At 39.4% G+C, this 18,865-nt stretch overlaps 1 protein-coding gene and 1 long non-coding RNA gene across 2 annotated transcripts in view; one reads left to right on the forward strand and one right to left on the reverse strand.

Annotated features, from left to right (window-relative positions):
* The window catches only part of Gdh (glutamate dehydrogenase, mitochondrial), a 31,336-nt gene extending 13,690 nt beyond the window's left edge, over positions 1 to 17,646 (reverse strand). Inside the window, exon 1 of the mRNA XM_022071949.2 lies at positions 16,979 to 17,646. Coding sequence (XP_021927641.1) covers positions 16,979 to 17,411 — 433 coding nt within the window. The 5' untranslated portion in view covers positions 17,412 to 17,646. The remainder of the gene's footprint in view (positions 1 to 16,978) is intronic.
* LOC147872682 (uncharacterized) lies at positions 13,822 to 15,074 on the forward strand. Its single transcript, XR_015536775.1, has 2 exons — positions 13,822 to 14,118; positions 14,273 to 15,074. It is a non-coding gene; the product is annotated as an uncharacterized LOC147872682 (long non-coding RNA).
* Positions 17,647 to 18,865: the final 1,219 nt, after the last annotated feature.

Here is an 18,865-nt window from a genome sequence, read left to right on the forward strand (position 1 = left end):
GAGCTATGACACGGACGTTTACCATTAGAAAATCGTCTATCGGAAAAACTCTTCAACCCTTTAAATCCTTGAACAGCGTTAACAAGTTGATCTCTTTAATATCTAAGTGTGGTGTTCTCTCCGCGGTACGGACTGGGTTCCTAAATACTGTACGAGCTTGGGGTTCAACGTAAAATTCAAAATTAACGCAAAGACCCGAATCAACTCCCCCCTACCCTATTTCTTACCCCATCCTGTCTCCTAAATCCCTTGTCCTCACTAAACTTATTCATACCAGAAGGACGAGCGGGCGCTGCCTGGGAACCTTCGTAGCCCACAATTAACTTTATACCCCTCCCCCATTTATAACAGTAGTGCCTATCGCTACTCCCCCCACTTTCTCTCTTCTCTCTCTCGTGTTCGACTTCGAACCAACTCGACCAAGGTTTTCCGTGGTTTTCCTCGGTACTAGAGCAAATGCTGAGTTGGTACCCAATTTCCACGTTGCTCTGCATGCCTCCCATGCAGCCCTCTCAGAGTAATATCAAAATTCCGCTCTATAGTAGCCCCCCCAAAATTAACGTAAATTATTCCTAACGCCACCCCCAAGGCCAATATCAAAATTCAAAATTAACGCAAAGACCCGAATCAACTCCCCCCTACCCTATTTCTTACCCCATCCTGTCTCCTAAATCCCTTGTCCTCACTAAACTTATTCATACCAGAAGGACGAGCGGGCGCTGCCTGGGAACCTTCGTAGCCCACAATTAACTTTATACCCCTCCCCCATTTATAACAGTAGTGCCTATCGCTACTCCCCCCACTTTCTCTCTTCTCTCTCTCTCTCGTGTTCGACTTCGAACCAACTCGACCAAGGTTTTCCGTGGTTTTCCTCGGTACTAGAGCAAATGCTGAGTTGGTACCCAATTTCCACGTTGCTCTGCATGCCTCCCATGCAGCCCTCTCAGAGTAATATCAAAATTCCGCTCTATAGTAGCCCCCCCAAAATTAACGTAAATTATTCCTAACGCCACCCCCAAGGCCAATATCAAAATTCAAAATTAACGCAAAGACCCGAATCAACTCCCCCCTACCCTATTTCTTACCCCATCCTGTCTCCTAAATCCCTTGTCCTCACTAAACTTACTCATACCAGAAGGACGAGCGGGCGCTGCCTGGGAACCTTCGTAGCCCACAACCAACTTTATACCCCTCCCCCATTTATAACAGTAGTGCCTATCGCTACTCCCCCCCACTTTCTCTCTTCTCTCTCTCTCTCTTCGGTTCAACGTACTGATGATGTCTGATGCGGCACAGAACGCAACACTGTATTTGTCGAAACACTCCACTCTCGATACCAGCTGATCAGAGCCACTTTTGAGCTGTACACTTGAAGATAAGGGGTCACGTGATACGGGTCTGGATGTGAGCTCGTACACACTTTTTCTTTCGCCTTTCCAGATGTTCCCAACCTTTTTTCTGATTCAATAATCTTTAAATACCAGGTTTGATTTCAGTTGGTATAATTCGCGTGCTTGCAAGATTAATGAATTCCATCCTACCTCGTGATTCGAGTCTTTAAAGCCAAACGCTCGTCTAAATAATATTTAAACATTCAGGCCCTACCTCAAAGAAAACACAACGCGTCTCAATTACAAAGATCAATATTGGTTAACGCTGTTTAAGAAAACAATCACTGTTTATTCTAAGAATCATACAAAACCCATAAATACGTTGTGCGATCGGAAAGTTTCAAGACTGTGTCAATAGAGGGCGAACCGGATGTAGTACAAGCTTATGCCTTTAGGGGGTGCGGCCTACATTCATAGTGAATCAGTGTGCCAGCCGGCATCATCGAATTAGCATTTGTTTCTTAGTTACGGGCGTTTTGGTAGTGCATTACACCGACCCTCCTGCGATTTCGGAATGGCGTGTGCATCAAATTTTGCCAAAGACTCGCCAAAACGGCTACGGAAACCTATGAAATTCTAAAGCAAGCATTTGGGGAGTCCGCAATGGGTCGTGCACAAACTTTTGTGTGGCATTCACGTTTTAAAAATGGCCGAACCTCTGTCGATGATGACGAGCGTTCTGGACGACCATCTTCGAGCACAACGTCCGAAAATGTTACGAAGATTCGGCAGGCCATTCACGAAGATCGACGTCGTACCATCAACGACTTGTGCGACATTGTTGGGATAGGCTATGGGACCTGTCAGCTGTTTCTAAAGGAAGAACTCCACATGCGACGCATCATGACAACGCGCCAGCGCACACCGCCCTCAAAGTTCGGCAGTTTTTGGCCTCAAACACCATGGCCGTCATCCCGCACCCTCCTTATTCGCCGTGTGACTTCTTCCTCTTCCCAAAGATGAAAATTCAGCTAAAGGGAAGGAGATTTGAGACGATAGAAGAGATTCAGGCAGAATCGCAGATGGTGCTTGACAGGCTGACAAATAAAGATTTCCAGGGATTCTTCCAGGCTTGGCAGCGGCTCTGGGATCGTTGTGTTCACTCCCAGGGGAACTACTTCGAGGGTGATGGATGAATTTAATACCTGAGATAAGTGTACGGGTTTTTATACGCGCAGTCTAGAAACTTTCCGATCGCACCTCGTACACTCCGTGATGATAAATGCATATTTAATTACTGTAAACGCAGTTGGTACGTATAATTACCACCGGGGTTTAAAGGGTTGACGTTCTTCATTAAGATGTAGTTAGAGCAAATAATGAACTGTCAAACACTGACGACGTTAACAAAGTACATTTTTTAACATCATGAAACTGTTTTTCACCATAAATAATGACAAAATTTGAGAACCCCTAGCATATAACCTGTATACAGACAGCGACAGCCCATGTTCTATCTCACACTTCTGTTTTACCCTATCAATCACCATTTCACCAATGCCCTACATTCATCATTCATTTATCCCTGATCTGTTTGAAAAGCCCCCACCAACCACAATGCTATCATAACCTGGTTCTCCGTCAGCACTTCACTGTATTCGAGAATAAATAAGATAACGGTGATAGAGATTACATTCTTCACTAGTTACATATACATTTTGGGTTTAAATGGAGTTCAAACAATGGGAACGTTCTCGCACATCGAAGAATGTAAAACGTACCTCACCGGTCGCTCAATTTATGTCTACGACAATGTAAACTTAAACACGTACCTATGCAAATAACTTTATCTTACCAACAAACCATTTTATATTACTTCTAAGATATAACAACCTTGATGCTCCTCTGAGCTGACGATGGAATGTTTCTTCGAAACGCTGGCATGTACCTACGAGTCAACACGGGGCCAAAACCTCAACTGACTTACGTATAGTTAATAATAAAAGAACACGAAGACATCAGTGTCGGTGTTTATTAGTACGACGTCGGAGTTCCTGGCTGGAGGCTGTCAGGATAACCGAACACAAAGGCAACAATCAGTTATAAAAATTTCGAAAAGTACAATCGAATTACACTCGGGTGTGGCACTATATCTGTGCAGTTACTGAGACAGGCTGGCTGTTTTGTATTACTCCGCACACCTGCAATAGAGCGACCGTGAAGCCCTGCTAGGAATTTGATATACGCGCATGCGCAAGATTTCGCGGTGATTGACGACCGATCCTAAAAGCATTCGTTCCACAACCACTGAACGAACAACAGACGACAGGCTTTCACGTGTTCTAATGGGTACAGCTTTAAGATTACCTCACAGTGGCACAGCGATTTAATCTAGAATATTATCGCAACACCCACAGTCCGCAGACCAGGAGAAAATCCCTGCTAGGAATTCGATATACGCGCATGCGCAAGATTTCGCGGTGAGTGACGACGACCCATCCTAAAAGCATTCGTTACACAACCACTGAACGAACAGACGACAGGCTTTCATGTGTTCTTATGGCTACAGCTTTAAGATTAGCTCACAGTGGCACAGCGATTTAGTCTAGAATATTATCGCAACACCCACAGAACACATTACAACTGCGCACACTACACGCTGCTCTTAACTGCTTGATGTTTTCAGTCTGTGTAGTAGCGTAAAACTCTGACGTGTCACACTTCCCACCAATAGCAGCCCACTTGGTAGTAAACATTCCCCCTCGCAGGGATTTTCTCCTGATCTGTGGACAGTACGCTGCGATGCACACACATAACCATAATAATTTTTCTGTGAATCATCGATGCATTAACCCGCGAACAAAGATGGTCTGCTGTACAAGACTGAAAAAAAAAGTGTACTCCCTGGAGTTCACCGACACTTCAGATGTGTTCTTCGCGCGACGTCATGTCGTTGTTCGAAGAGAAAAATAGAGGGTTTGGGGCAGACGTCACACTTTACCCAGAACTCACCACTGCCAAAAAAAGTAGCCCTGATCAGAACACAATCTCCCACAGTCCCGTAACACAGTGTATAAATATGAGTAGCAGGCCAGCTGTCACATAGAAATCTAACGGGCCGGAAGCCAAGAAAAGTAGACAGCTCACGCAGGCCTGAAAAGCAGTATCGTCTTAAGTTAAAAAACAATGGAACGCCCCTCCAGAAGCATTTTACCCACCCACAAACAAAATAAAATGAGTTCCATGTTCTTTCCATATTTCCATTTATCCTGATGAGGCACACAGGAAGGATACGACTCGCTGACAAAGGAACTTACCAAAATTTTATAAACGCGTGTTGTTTCGTTCGGTTATCTGCATAAGCAACTACTCACACCAACCAAAGAACGTAAGTCATTTCTAAACCAATGAACGTGAAAGACAAAATACGAACCAAAAACACTCTGTTCCCATGTCTTAGTCTACACAAAATCTTATCTCCCGAAATTTCTTCCTGTACTTACTAGGTTATAATACGCATTTAACCCTTTAAAGATCAGTGGCAACTATACGTAGGCCTACCACCTGTTTTAAAAACAAATAACTGCATTTTATTGAGTGATTCTTAGCGTAAAAAAGGATTAGTTCCTTAAACAGCGTTAACCAGTTTATCTTTGTAATGGTAAAGTGCTGTTTTCTTTGCGGTACGGACTGAGATCTTAAATATTATTTGCACAAGCTTCGACTTCGAATCGTTAATGATACGTAAGAATAATTTATCAGCGTCGTAAAATTAATAAGCAATCTTATTGTATCGCAAGATAATATCCGATCATTTCAGTGACCAATGGATAAGATACACTTACGAAGTACAAGGTACAAAACCACACACAATATTTCTGAACCTAGTCATACTACAATACCTCAAAATGTGTGGAACCTCGTATCAGAAGACAAAATTACGGTTTAAACTAATAAAAACGTGGTCTTATTCAACACTTAGTCTTATAACAAATATGATTACGTTATAAACAAAATATATCTTTTTGACATTAAAAAATTAAATATTTTTTCGATCTACGAAATCAGCTTCAAACGGTTAATTAACTTTCACTCAACCGATTAAAAATTTATTTTAACTAATCGAAAATTAACTCCATGGAGAAGAGACCTCCATGATATACAGTAAAAGTTACTCAGCAAGTCAAGAAATTCCCTGTCCTTTATTGTTCATTACCATGCTCACAAAAGGTCTCTATTAACAGATAAGGGAAACCGCCTTCAGATATGAATGGGGTGTTCCTCCATCCTGGGGTTTGGCGGGTGGCTAATAATTACTCGCGATAAAAACCTTCAATATTACGAAATGTTACTGAGGGCCTCAAATGATCTATTTCACGAACACAATTAGAGGCAACAGCTAGGACACACCCCAAAACCGAACGTAACATTTGGCTTTTATTAAGCAGCAAGGCAGAGCTGAGTCAGAGGAGGGAAGTTTTATTTTGTTTTGTTCCCTTTACGCATGTTTGACGAAGCAGGCGACTTAAGGTCTACAGAAATAGTCTGGCCCTGTAACACAAACATAGCAATGGAGGTCTGCTGACACCTGCGCATTTCATGAAGGTATAAACAATGCGAAAAATGTTTACTCTTACATAACCACGTCTTCATTGCTGTCTGAAGGTACAATTTGGCTGCACGCGACAGAGACAAGCGACCGAGGCAGGCGACAGAGACGGGAGACGGACACATCGTAGCTTGTCGCCACACACTTTTGAGGTGACGACCGAGACATGCGGCAAAGTGTTTTGTTTTCTTTGTTCTGTTGAGACATACGTGCACATATTGTGAAAAATGAGTACAAAAATGCTTCTAAAAAGGTTAATCGAAGAATAAGAAGAAGATGATGTGTTGCTGTGTTATTTGTTGCGAAAGAAACAAAGAAAACCTATGAGTTCAATATTCAAAACCAGACGTGAAGAAGGATCTTTCTGTCGGTGGTCAGTGGTCGGTTTTCTGCTACTAATTCTACCAATTGCTCATCTTGGTCACCAGTAAATTTAATTTCTGCCATTATTTTACTCAACAACACACGTGCTGCCTGAGCCCGTCGCGAGACACTACTGGTCCGAGAGCGGTCTCCTGTCTTTGTCTCGCGCTCGTAATTGTACTTCATACGATTGTACAGAGAGCAGACAGGAAGCGACCAGCCTCGGTCTCGTAACTCTGTCGCCTGCCTCGGTCGCTTGTCTCTGTCGCCTGTCTTTGTCTCGCGCTCGTAATTGTACTTCATATAATTGTACAGAGAGCAGACAGGAAGCGACCAGTCTCGGTCTCGTAACTCTGTCGCCTGCCTCGGTCACTTGTCTCTGTCACGTGCAGCCAAATTGTACCTTTAGGCTACACACGTACGCGTATGGATATATATCTATGGTTTATTTAATAACGATGTTAGTAGTTCTAACGAGATTAATGTCGTATGATAGAATAAATGATAATTTTGAAAAAAAATACATGAGGAAGTGGCCTTATACCTAATTTCAGGGAAAAGTCCCGAGGAAAAACGCTAAAGCTTAGACACGACAGCCCGTATCAGGACCAAGAATCAAACCCTGGACCTTCTGAATACAAATAACGAGTACTATTGTGATCTATTAACTGATCACATACCAAAAAATTAAAGCGTGTTAAGTTTTCAAGAATCTTATAATTGATAATTATCTTTTAATATACTTGACATTTCCTTTTGAATACAATATTTATTGTTTGATGACGTATTTCTAAATTAGACGTAGCTACTAAATGATTTAATTGCTGAACAGCTATATGTAGATTACCTTCACCTTGTGCCAAATTGAGAAAAAAAAATGTCATCTGAAAATAATTTGTTCACGATCTATGACCTCCACTTTAAAATTAACCGCGGTTGTTCCTGCCAATCACCGACACCTGCCTGAGTTAATATAAATAGTAAACGAACGCGGAAGACAGGGAAGACTTGTCTTACACCTCGAATTTATCTCTATTCTGAAAGATTAAAGTTTCTTAACCTTTCTGGTACAGCGGAACCCCTCCCGAATATATTCACACATTTTTAATAAAAAAAGTAGATAGACGATGTACTTTCCGTCGCCATGTGTTTTAACTAACTAAATAACTAACTAGATTGCTTAACGAACCCGAAGGTTCATCACCGAATTAACCAAAGCCCTCCACCGGACCCTGTCCTGGGCCAACAAAATCCAGTCTCCTTCAACTCCTATCTCCCATAGATCCCGCCTGAGACTATCCTCCCATCTACGTCTAGGTCTCTCCAGCGGTCTCGTCCCCTCAGGCTTCCCAAATAGTGGACCCAACCAACTAGATGGCTTAGGGAACCCGAAGGTTCATCACCGAATTAACCAAAGCCCTCCACCGGACCCTGTCCTGGGCCAACAAAATCCAGTCTCCTTCAACTCCTATCTCCCATAGATCCCGCCTGAGATTATCCTCCCATCTACGTCTAGGTCTCCCCAGAGGTCTCTTCCCCTCAGGCTTCCCAAATAGTGGACCCAACCAACCAGATGGCTTATGAAACCCGAAGGTTCATCACAGAATTAACCAAAACCCTCCACCGGACCCTGTCCTGGGCCAAAAATCCAGTCTCCTTCAACTCCTATCTCCCATAGATCCCGCCTGACATTATCCTCCCATCTACGTCTAGGTCTCCCCAGAGGTCTCTTCCCCTCAGGCTTCCCAACCAGTACCCGGTGCACACATCTTGTCCCATCCATGCGCGCTACATGCCCCGCCCATCTCATTCTTCTCGACTTAATCACCCTGACAATATTGGGGGAGGAGTACAGATTTGTAAGCTCGTCATTATGCAGTTTCCTCCAGACCCCATCGTCTTCCCTCTTAGACCCAAATATCCTCCTCAACACCCGATTCTGAAACACCTGCAATCTGTGTTCCTCCCTCTGAGTGAGAGACCATGTTTCGCACCCATACAAAACAACAGGCAAAATTATTGTTTTGTATACTTTAATTTTCAGGTTCTTAGAAATCAGACGTGACGTATAAAAACTTTGAACCTAGAGTACATCACCCAAACATTAAAAAGAGTATAATCTAAAAAAAACTCGAAAATTAACGACAGTAAAAGAATATTTGCATACTGAACAAACTTCTGGGGTGAATCTGTGGAGTCTACGTACATTATAATGTTTCAAAATGAATATATGAACCCATAATTATAACTTTTCTACTTAGTGACCTATCTTCTTGCAAAATTTCCTCTAGTATAGATTTCCATTGCTCCTGAAAGTCGTCAGACATACTCTTAAATGCTTCGCACAGTCAACATATTTGTAGATTCTCCCATCTAAAGATAGCCTGGTACAAATGCGTTACAATCTGTCGTATTAAAGGCGATGTTCCAATTATCAGATAGAAAATTACTCAGCTAAACGATATCATAATCGTCATAAACATTAACACTGACACACACGTAACACTGGTACCAAAAGACGAAATTAATTACGATAAGTTGCAGACGTATTTATGTGTCACTAGTTCATGACTACGTAAACATCCGTGTTGCATCATATTATCAATTAAATGTACATGGCACTGTAAGTCTTTAACAGTTAACACATTTCCGTGAGCATTGCAAATAAACAGTAAATAATCTTATCTCGTTGAAAACAGGCTAAGTAATATTCAGTGTTCAAAGTGTTGGTATCATTCAGTGCCAATTGCATTTAACCTTGTTTATACATTTTACAGGCGTTAATTAGTTATAATCTTCGGGAACCTAGCACGGAAACACGTAAAAGTTTATACTTCTGTAACACTCCTTCGTCACTATTGTATTATCCCTACTTAAAAATAACTTCAATCGAATGTCCTAGATTATATAAATAAGTGCTAAGCAATTTGTTGCTTAAGTAATAGTTCAAAAAAAAAACACCACATGGTCTCAAGGTACCAGAATGTTCATCACTGTTACGAAGCGCCACCATCGTCCTAATATAGTTTACGTCGAGTCTACGTTCTGATTTCTATATATATATATATATATATATATATATATATATATATATATAAAAAAACACACACACACACACCTTTCGACGAGGTTTCCTTACCACACACTATGTTCATTTGACTGTAAATGTGGTTTACATTTCCCACCCTAAGACACTTAATCGATTAAAATACCACTACATTGCCAAATGAGACCATGGTAAATAACATTTAGTTTTACTTCAGACAAGAATGGATCAAAAGTTGTAATAGATTTCTCCTAAAATGCGCGTTATAGTCGGCGCAGTAGTTTTTGGTCGGTGGAATATTCAAGGGGAAGGCTAGGAGCGAGTCTCTTTTGCTGACTGCACCGAGGAAGCTTGTGTGACTGAACGCCCAAACAAAAGAAAAGCACTGACCGTGCCATCTCAGGTACACAGACTAGGCCCGCCCGCCAGCTCCGCTAGCTTCTCCACCGGCCAAAAGCTACTTTACCGACTATACGAGAATACATAGTACATCGTCCCATTACTCAGTGCGCCTATATTTGCGACTTGAACAACACAGAAGAACGATAAAAATCATCATCAGAGAATTATCGATTTTCTCGTAGATTCGAGAATTAATTTTCCGCTATCACTCCCCTCCCCAAGCGCCTATATGGCGTGTAACGGGATAGCTTTACATAGGTGTGGGGTATTTATTACCGGTTATATAATCGCGATTCGATTCTGCTATTCAGGAACAGAGAACTTGTTTTTGCGAAAATTAAACTTTGGGGTTAAGGCTTTGACCGGGATGTTCTTTTGTTAAATCTTATGTGCTACCGCCTGATTCGACTTCTAATGGTTAAGTGAAGTGTTTTCTTCGCGGTACGGTCTGGATTCGTAAATATTATGAAGACGAGCTTCGGCTTCAAAGGGTTAACCAGCTGATTTTCGTAATGGTGAGGTGTAGTGTTTTCTTCGCGGTACGGACTGAATTCATAAATAATATTCAGACGATCTTCGGCTTCAAAGGGTTAATTACGTTAAATGTTAGCTATAAACATCAAAGGACGATTGCTTATGACACATGATAGTTCCTAATACTTGAATTCCGATATGGTGAACAATAATAAAAAAGTAGTAGCTTAAAAAATGGAAGTTGAATGGAAATTTTGTGTAATTTCGTCTTAATAGCGAACCACAGCCAAAATCATAATGTCAGATGTTAAACCAGCCTTGACAAGAAACTGGGTGGACGGTGCAAAGGATTACGTCATAATGAGGAATTAGATTACGTCATGACAAAATACTACTTGCTGCATTAAGCCAATGACTTCATACGCATTTATAAAACAAGAATACTGTGCGTTATTGCAAACTCTTGTTGGGTTCTTTGTTCCTATTGGACACACGATCCTATCTTTTAACCAATCAGGAATGGGCCCAACACCTTTGTCACGTCTGTCCGTTAAGTCCGTTTGTCCGCGTGTTACAACGTGAACTCCAAAAACTGACTTTCATAAAATTTTACATTGTAAAGTTTTTCAAAAATCTGTCGACACAATTCTGATTAAAATCGGACAACAATAATGGGAATTTTAGACTAAGACAAATGTTTCTGGGCATGTGGGGAACCCCCATAAACTGCACAATCACGTGTATGATCCTCCATGATGAGGTCATCTCCCCCCCCCCAAAAAAAAAATACGCCAAACAACACGTCACTATTAACAGATTCTTTGACGTCCCTGGCAACAGCAAAATTCTGGAGACCAAGACAGAATTATTACGTCACGTTTACATGCACTAACTTGTTTTTAATAATAATTGCACGTTTCTGACTCCTGATTATGATTTTATAACAAAAACACGTTCTTGCGAGGTCTTAATAACGCGGGATTAAGAACATACTCGTTTATAAAAGGTTTGAGCTTTTAAATGAACTGTATACGTAAAAAAGACACTGTGTCTGAAGTATGATGATTCATCAGGAAACTCACGGCGTATTTCTGCAATCGGCCAATATCTTATCTTCGGGACAGTTAACGTCACTTAACTCGAACGGTCTAGAAGGCGGTAGACAGAAAAATTGTCTTTAACTTCACCCATAATCAGTCAAATGATACAACTACATATTGTACTTTGTACACATTAAAATTCACAACATTTCGTTTACTAGACAAAGTTGTAAAAACGAACTTACACACAGCGTAATAATTTTCGTGTTCTCTCTTACCGCTCCCATATTTTCAATTCGTAAACGAATTCTAACCTTAAAAGTAGCGTAAGTAATTATGGAAGGCTGTTTGTTCCGTCAAGACACGACCTATGACTTTTGGGTGGAGATTCTCCGAGGTCACTTCACGACTCAAAAATGCGTGTTGGTCTTAATGTAAAATGATCATCATTACTGCCTGATTTTAATCAAAATTTTAATACGTAAACAATTGTTAATAAATAGCACAAATATCAAATTATTTTAAAATCCTTTCAGTTCTTACACATTTGTTACATGTTAAAGGATATGAAGAAGTGGAAAAGTTCTTTGGCACAGTTCTAGAAACGAGCTTAAAATCTGTAATTATTTATCTAGAGCTTTTTGAGCTCAAGTTCACAGCAGTGCAGCTACTTCAAGCATCGGGCTATTACAATAGGACATTCAAACAACGGACACAATTAACCATATGAATACATTCTGCAGAGGCAAATCAATGGCTGATGCATCAACCACATCATAATTTAAGGCAGTTTAAAACACAAAACATACGATTAAATAACTCTCTCCACAGAATCGCACAATAGAAGTGACTGCGAACTTCGAAATATGGACAGAATATCGGCTTTATTGGAAAAAAAAACGTTTTAAAATTATTTTTCATTAAAATTTTCTAAATGGGCATAATTTTCGTCAGCAGAAACGGTATGTATTTACTGTACTATATTCAGGCTCCATATATTCAAGAGATAGTATGAAAAAACTATGCAACATTCAACAAAATCAAGCTACAAGTAAAAGCAGACATGACACAGAAGTTGAACAGGACTCCAAATCTGGAAACAAAATTACATCTTACAGTAACTTGCTCCGAAAACGAGACTAACCAGCAACTTTTTTACTTTCTGTAAGCTAACCATCATCCAAATGAGGCTAATCATATTATTTATTTTATTCTAACAAAAAATATGTCCACTATGCTGCGAATACAGAGTATCCTATCTGAATAGTGACCAACGTAGGTACACCCCCCCCCCCCCAACGGAAAGGTCTCTCTGCCTCGCATACCATTGCATGACCTCATCATTACGTCATCTAGTACAATTGTCCTTCTGTCCATGTACACCTGAAATAGTCAGACAGGAGACAGGACCTAGTACAATAGTACAGATAATGTTCGCGTCCGGTTCAAATAAAAATAATAATGAGACGTAAAATAGAAAATTTCGAGCTTTCTCAGACCATTCATTTACACAACGAAAAATTTATTCGTAGTTTTAACTCATACTATCCTCGTGAAAACAATTTTCTCGAGGATTTTCGTATATATCCCCTCCCAAAAATAGTTACGAACTTAACATCCGATATCTTTAAGATTATGGGCACTGAATTAAATAAATATATGTTAAAGACATGACAGTCAAGGCATAATATAAACAGATCGGCCCATCCGCTCTACGAGAAAATATTCTTTTGTTCTAACTGTTCTTTCTCAGGAGATTGTGCTCCGGAGGTCAGAAAAACTCCCAAGTAGGCGAAATGACAGCAAAAAAAAAAAAATACAATCAGAGTTGCAGACTCTGATTGTAGAATCAATATTTTCACGCCCTAAAGCTTCTATATCACCACCAGCTACAAGCTGAGGTCCAGATAAGAGAACAAATCTGGTGACAAGATCAATCCTAATCGAAGACTGCAGGTTTCTATCGATAGTGCGATATATTGCGATAAACCGTCCTTTTCAACCGTGTCCACCGTGAATGTGTTTTAAAACCATGACGTTTTTAAAGATGGTTCTACTGCAGTCATCAGGTAAAATGAGACAAAAAAATATGTTGGGCACCCCTGGTCGAATATTTGACATTGCTTCAGGATTATGTGGACAGGCTGAAGAAAATTACCAAATTTTAAAGGGCATCTTCACGACAAATTTCTAGAACTACATTCTGATCTGATATTATTACAATCTTTATTAAAATATATTCTACGCCTTTTATGCAAATAGTAGGTTAACAGCTTACATATTCATAATGCTAACGAAAATAATATTATTGAATATTCTATGACAATATAATGAGAATTTAAAAAAAAAACACGCTCAAAGAGGAAATCCATTATTATATCGTCTACAGTTTCGTTACAATGTAATACAACAGATTACTCTGGAGCACTGGGTTATCACACGTTTCCCCCCATAAGTAGATAATCAACAACACTTGAAAATTATCCACACATTGCTACTGACTAAATTATACGAATTGATAACGTTACCACGTGATCGCAACATCTCCAGAGAGAACACAGTTTCAGTCACGGCCTGACTGGTGTTGTTATAATTACAATTTCCTGCTTTCCAATTACATGTCTGTACGCACATGTTTCCTTTTTTATAAACTCGTATTATCATCGGTGGATGGCATCCCAAGCTCGTAACTTCCGTTCTTCGCAGTCAGCAACACCAACATGGCTGCCGTGCCAATTTTCTGAGGTACGAGTGGCGCATAAGAAGTATATTCGTGTTTCCAGTTCATGCCGACACGACACGTAAAACTCGATACGATGACAGGTTACAAAGATTCCCACAATTTAAGAATACGTATGACACAAGACATTTTATTTATTTGTAGCTTATTTAGTGATGTACTCTGTATCTCAGAGTCAGAGATGAAAAATAATGAACTAGTAGAAAGGATATGGAAGGAAACGGTGGTGGTCCGATTTAAGGTACTTATACCGACATTTTCTTTCAGGGATTGAGTAAAACAACGAAAACATCAATCAGTATGCCAGACTTGGGGCCGAGATTTTTATTCAGGACCTCAAAAATTGGAGGTTAGAATTGACGACGTTGGTTTATGTAATGCAAAGTTGTCCCTGTGTTAAGAATATGAAGCCGTAAAAGAGTATTGGACAGTAAAGGTAAAGTCTACGTATTCTTAACATCGGGAATAGATGGAAATGTGAAATCAGATTCACGATCCGGCCGTTTTAATCCCTGGAAAAGAATCCACTGTTTTGGAGGTTATGTTGGCCTCCTAACCGGGTCTGGATATGGCGGAGAAGAAAATAGTAGTCCCGGTCGGGGAAATGGCTGAGCTGGCTGCTAGGCTAAAAACCAAATCACTGTGGTGGACACAAACGTTCCGTGCTGTGTAAGTGCTTCCATCTACTGAGCCGAGACAGCTGTTAGTGTAGTGATTACGCCACGGGCTAGACAATCCGGGTTCGATTTCCAGCAGAGCAGAATGTTTCTCCTCCCTGCCTCCTATCCAATGGGTACATCGTGGTACTTTTCTCAGGGGTAAAGCTACCATAGCATACCCGTATCCTGACTTCAAGCATCTATCATTTTGGAATTAAAAACTGTATGCAATTATGAAACAGTAAAAAACTCCAAATTTATGTAAATCATGACATCTGTTCCGGAATTATATGGCAAAAAACGTACTTCATAAGGCCATTGATAGATAACACCATATATTTGCCTGACAGATTGTAAAGTGTTCTTCACTTATTCAAAATATAAAAACCAAATTGTCAAAGATGGTTGTCTTCTGGGTTGTAGCATCATGGCGTCCTGATGATTGAGGCAGCAAGGACCTCTGAAACGTTGGTAAACTTCTACCTGACTACACAATGCCACATTTCAGAAGACAGTCACCTTCATATTCACTGTCATTAGCATTTAAGATGCTATTCTTTAAAAGAATATTAAGTACATGGATCAAACTAAACACATCAACCTGCAAGATTAAACAAATACCAGAAACAGAAGTGTAAAAAATTATCTCCACTTTTTTTTACAATTCAAAATTATCAACAAATTGTCTTGGCTCAATTAACATTTTACATACTTTAATATGAAAAGTTTTAGCTGTAATTCATTAATCCATTTCAATTTTGGTCCAACACGAATGAAGAACATAGGCCTAAATAAACTACCACTATCTCACTTAAAATCCAATAGATAACCAAAATTTGGAGATATTAGTGAAATAAAAACTTTATCTTGTTTGTATATATATAATAATCACAGATCATTCTTTATAAAATATATAAAATTAAAAAAAAAAATTAAATAGGCTCAACTTTTATTTTAAAACATTTCAAATTAAATACATATCTGCATAAAGCAATACTAATCAAAATGGCTCACATAATTAATTTCAGACATCTCTGATTCTTCACATTTTGAAAACTTATACCTAAAATTATACTAAGACTACAAAACTACAAAACTACAAAACTGCTTACTTTCAGGTTCCAACTATGGGTAAAATTACTACAAATTTGGACTTGGTCTACAGTTTCATGTACACAACCGCAGTGTCCGACTTATGAACAGAACACATTTTTAACTTCTGCTCACACGAGGCCACGTGTCTTGTTACAGCAGTACACCTCTAACCACACTCTTACAGAATGATCTACACGAGGTACAGAAGATAAAGATTCATAAGCCTGAGGGGAAGAGACCGCTGGGGAGACCTAGATGTAGATGGGAGGATAATCTCAGGCGGGATCTACGGGAGATAGGAGTTGAAGGAGACTGGATTTTGTTGGCCCAGGACAGGGTCCGGTGGAGGGCTTTGGTTAATTCGGTGATGAACCTTCGGGTTCGGTAAGCCATCTAGTTGGTTAGTTAGTTAGTTAATAGGCATAACCAACTCCTTATGACATGAAATTCCTAATGGAAGAGAGGTGCAAAAATTATGTGTAAAACTTTGTAGACTGTGGAGAAATCAAGAAATAATTGAGTCACTTATGTATTTGCATTCAAATTTTGGAATTCTACATCACCTTAACCAACATAATTCTTTTCATAACAAATTTTTATACCGTGATTTTAAATTTTAATGCTGCCTGGAAGAGTACTGAATAATGTGGTCCCACACCTTTCTGGTACCTAGTAAGGTTAGTGCTTAGCAGTGAAGAACATGCTTATGCCTTGTATTTATGATGAGTTAATTTGGATCTTCATATGATTTTTTTTTGTGGTAAGTTGCACTGGTACACAGTACCAGTGCATACACAGTACCAGTGCAACTTTTGTTCAAAATATAACCTCAAAGTACCACCTCTCTTTCCAGAAAAAAAAATGCAGACATTACCATGCATAAACAAATCTGCCACGTTAGAAAAAAACCTGAATATTGCGAGTTTCACCAAACTTTTGTGTTTGGCATACTCTAAGATCATGAAATTATAAAAGGAAAATGCTAAAAAAAAGCATAACATTCCATCCACATGATCAGATACATTCCTGAAAGCAAAACACACTTGCTGTCATGAAAATTTTGTATTTAGGTCAATTTAGATGAAGTTGAACAGAGAACCAACATGATTTAACATTCACCTAATTCCCATACACAGACAGCAAATGAATGTACTAGCTCTCAGAAATACTCAGACTGAACTAATCAACTTCCAACTCTCCAAGAAATTTGTATAATTACCTCCTTTGCAGGGTGTCCTATGTGTGCTATGCTGTGCCCGATATCCTGTAATCATCTGATAATCTCCATTATCTCGCCTTACAGGAAACGATACTTCGATTATATGATCACAACCCTGCATCAACATCAAAATTCCTTTAACTTTTTTCTTTCTCTCCTCCACTGACATCTTGTGGACCTTCATGTCTTCAACCAATTTGTCTTCAGCTATTTGACATGCACGGTGGAAAAAATACTCCACCATGTCAAAAAATCGTGGATTCGCCGCATCGGGAACATCTTTCAATCTTTCGGGGATCTGATGATCTGCATATGATCTCGAATTTCGTAGTTGGACGGCTGTAGAACACACTTTCAGGAATGTGTTCACATCCAATTGTGAACTGTGCTTCAGAGGGACTAAACTTTTCGTTATGGATTTGAGATAAAACATTTTCTACAAAGTTCTATACACTTACAACATACAACACAAAATATTCGATTCCTGCTTTAAGTAATATTAAATGCGTATGTAGTGTATTTTTTAAATTTGTAAAATGCAACCGAACAGGCACACTACGACTAAACCAAACCAACAGACCCAAACGCAGCACTTCAAAACCACACAATCGCAGCTCACACTGACAATGTCCTGCTCGCTGCTGGTCTCGCCACACTTTTTTATATCTATGTGAATATTTTAGACAGAATCTACAACACATGAAATAGAAATACGGCCAATGGTACCAACGTCAGAAACTTTCCAGTCATACAAATACATCAATTGATTTCATATGAACCTTTAAGATGGCAGCACAAACTTCAATATTACATGCTGCCATCTGCAAGCGATACTTTTCTTTATTTATAAATTTTATTTACCACACGTACATCTGCAGCAAAATTACATCAATAAACATGAAATCTTGTCCTCACAAAACCCAGAGGTCCAGTACCACTATTACTCACCTTTCTCACAACTGGTTTCCAAAGATCCATCCTTCCTTTTCCTTCTCAGCCTCCCAAATGCACATCTTCCAAAAATTTTCCTTAATAACATTTTCTGTGAAGACTTAGAGAACCCATATATATGGAATGTTGTACAAAGACCAGTTGCAAACAGACATCCAAAGTTCTCAGTGATGAGTACAAAGAAGACGTGTCTTCTGGGGTAACATCTTGTGACAAACACTTCAGGGGAGCCAACTGCCTCCATTATCAGATTTATGAATGACCCTGATGATGGATACAATATGTGCCTCTGAAACAATGGTCAAAATCTATCAGACTACAGTGTTACCTATTCTGATGCATATACTTTCAGAGAAGTGTCCAGCCCATAGCATTTTTCTTCACCATCAAATCTATGCAGGTTTTTTTTTTTTTTTGGGGGGGGGGTTATCAGCAGTTCCAATGAGTGCATGTAGATCTTTCTCTGGATGTAAAGGTGATTGATGAAGTAAACCACATTACTCACTTTTACATGTTGTTAAAGAAACACAAACCCACCAGTAGAAATTAAATCACTCTGTGTAGCAACTAATGAACAGAAAAAAATATGGATAAGGTGGTTAAAATCACAAAGTTTTACATTAATAATTCAATCACACGTAATAGTCGAAACAATTTTGTACCATTTTGTGATTCTTGAATGAAGCAACTACCACTTATTGATTACATTCCTTTTTAATTTTATACTGCTCAACATTAACCGCCAATGTTAGCTCACTTCCTTCTTGAGAAGCTAAAAAAGTATGCTCAGCTAGTCAAAAATTTTTCCATTTATTCTAAAACCTGGATGATTATCATCATATTCACAAAAGCCTGCTAGATTAGACAGTGGTTATCTGTGCTTGGGATTTTCATACAGGTAACCAAATTACAGAAGGTGGGGAAAATTGAGCATTC

This window comes from Zootermopsis nevadensis, unplaced genomic scaffold (assembly GCF_977971745.1).
Source record: "Zootermopsis nevadensis isolate Lab colony 2312 unplaced genomic scaffold, Znev_1.0 Znev_ptg000024l, whole genome shotgun sequence".
Taxonomy (NCBI): domain Eukaryota; kingdom Metazoa; phylum Arthropoda; class Insecta; order Blattodea; family Termopsidae; genus Zootermopsis; species Zootermopsis nevadensis.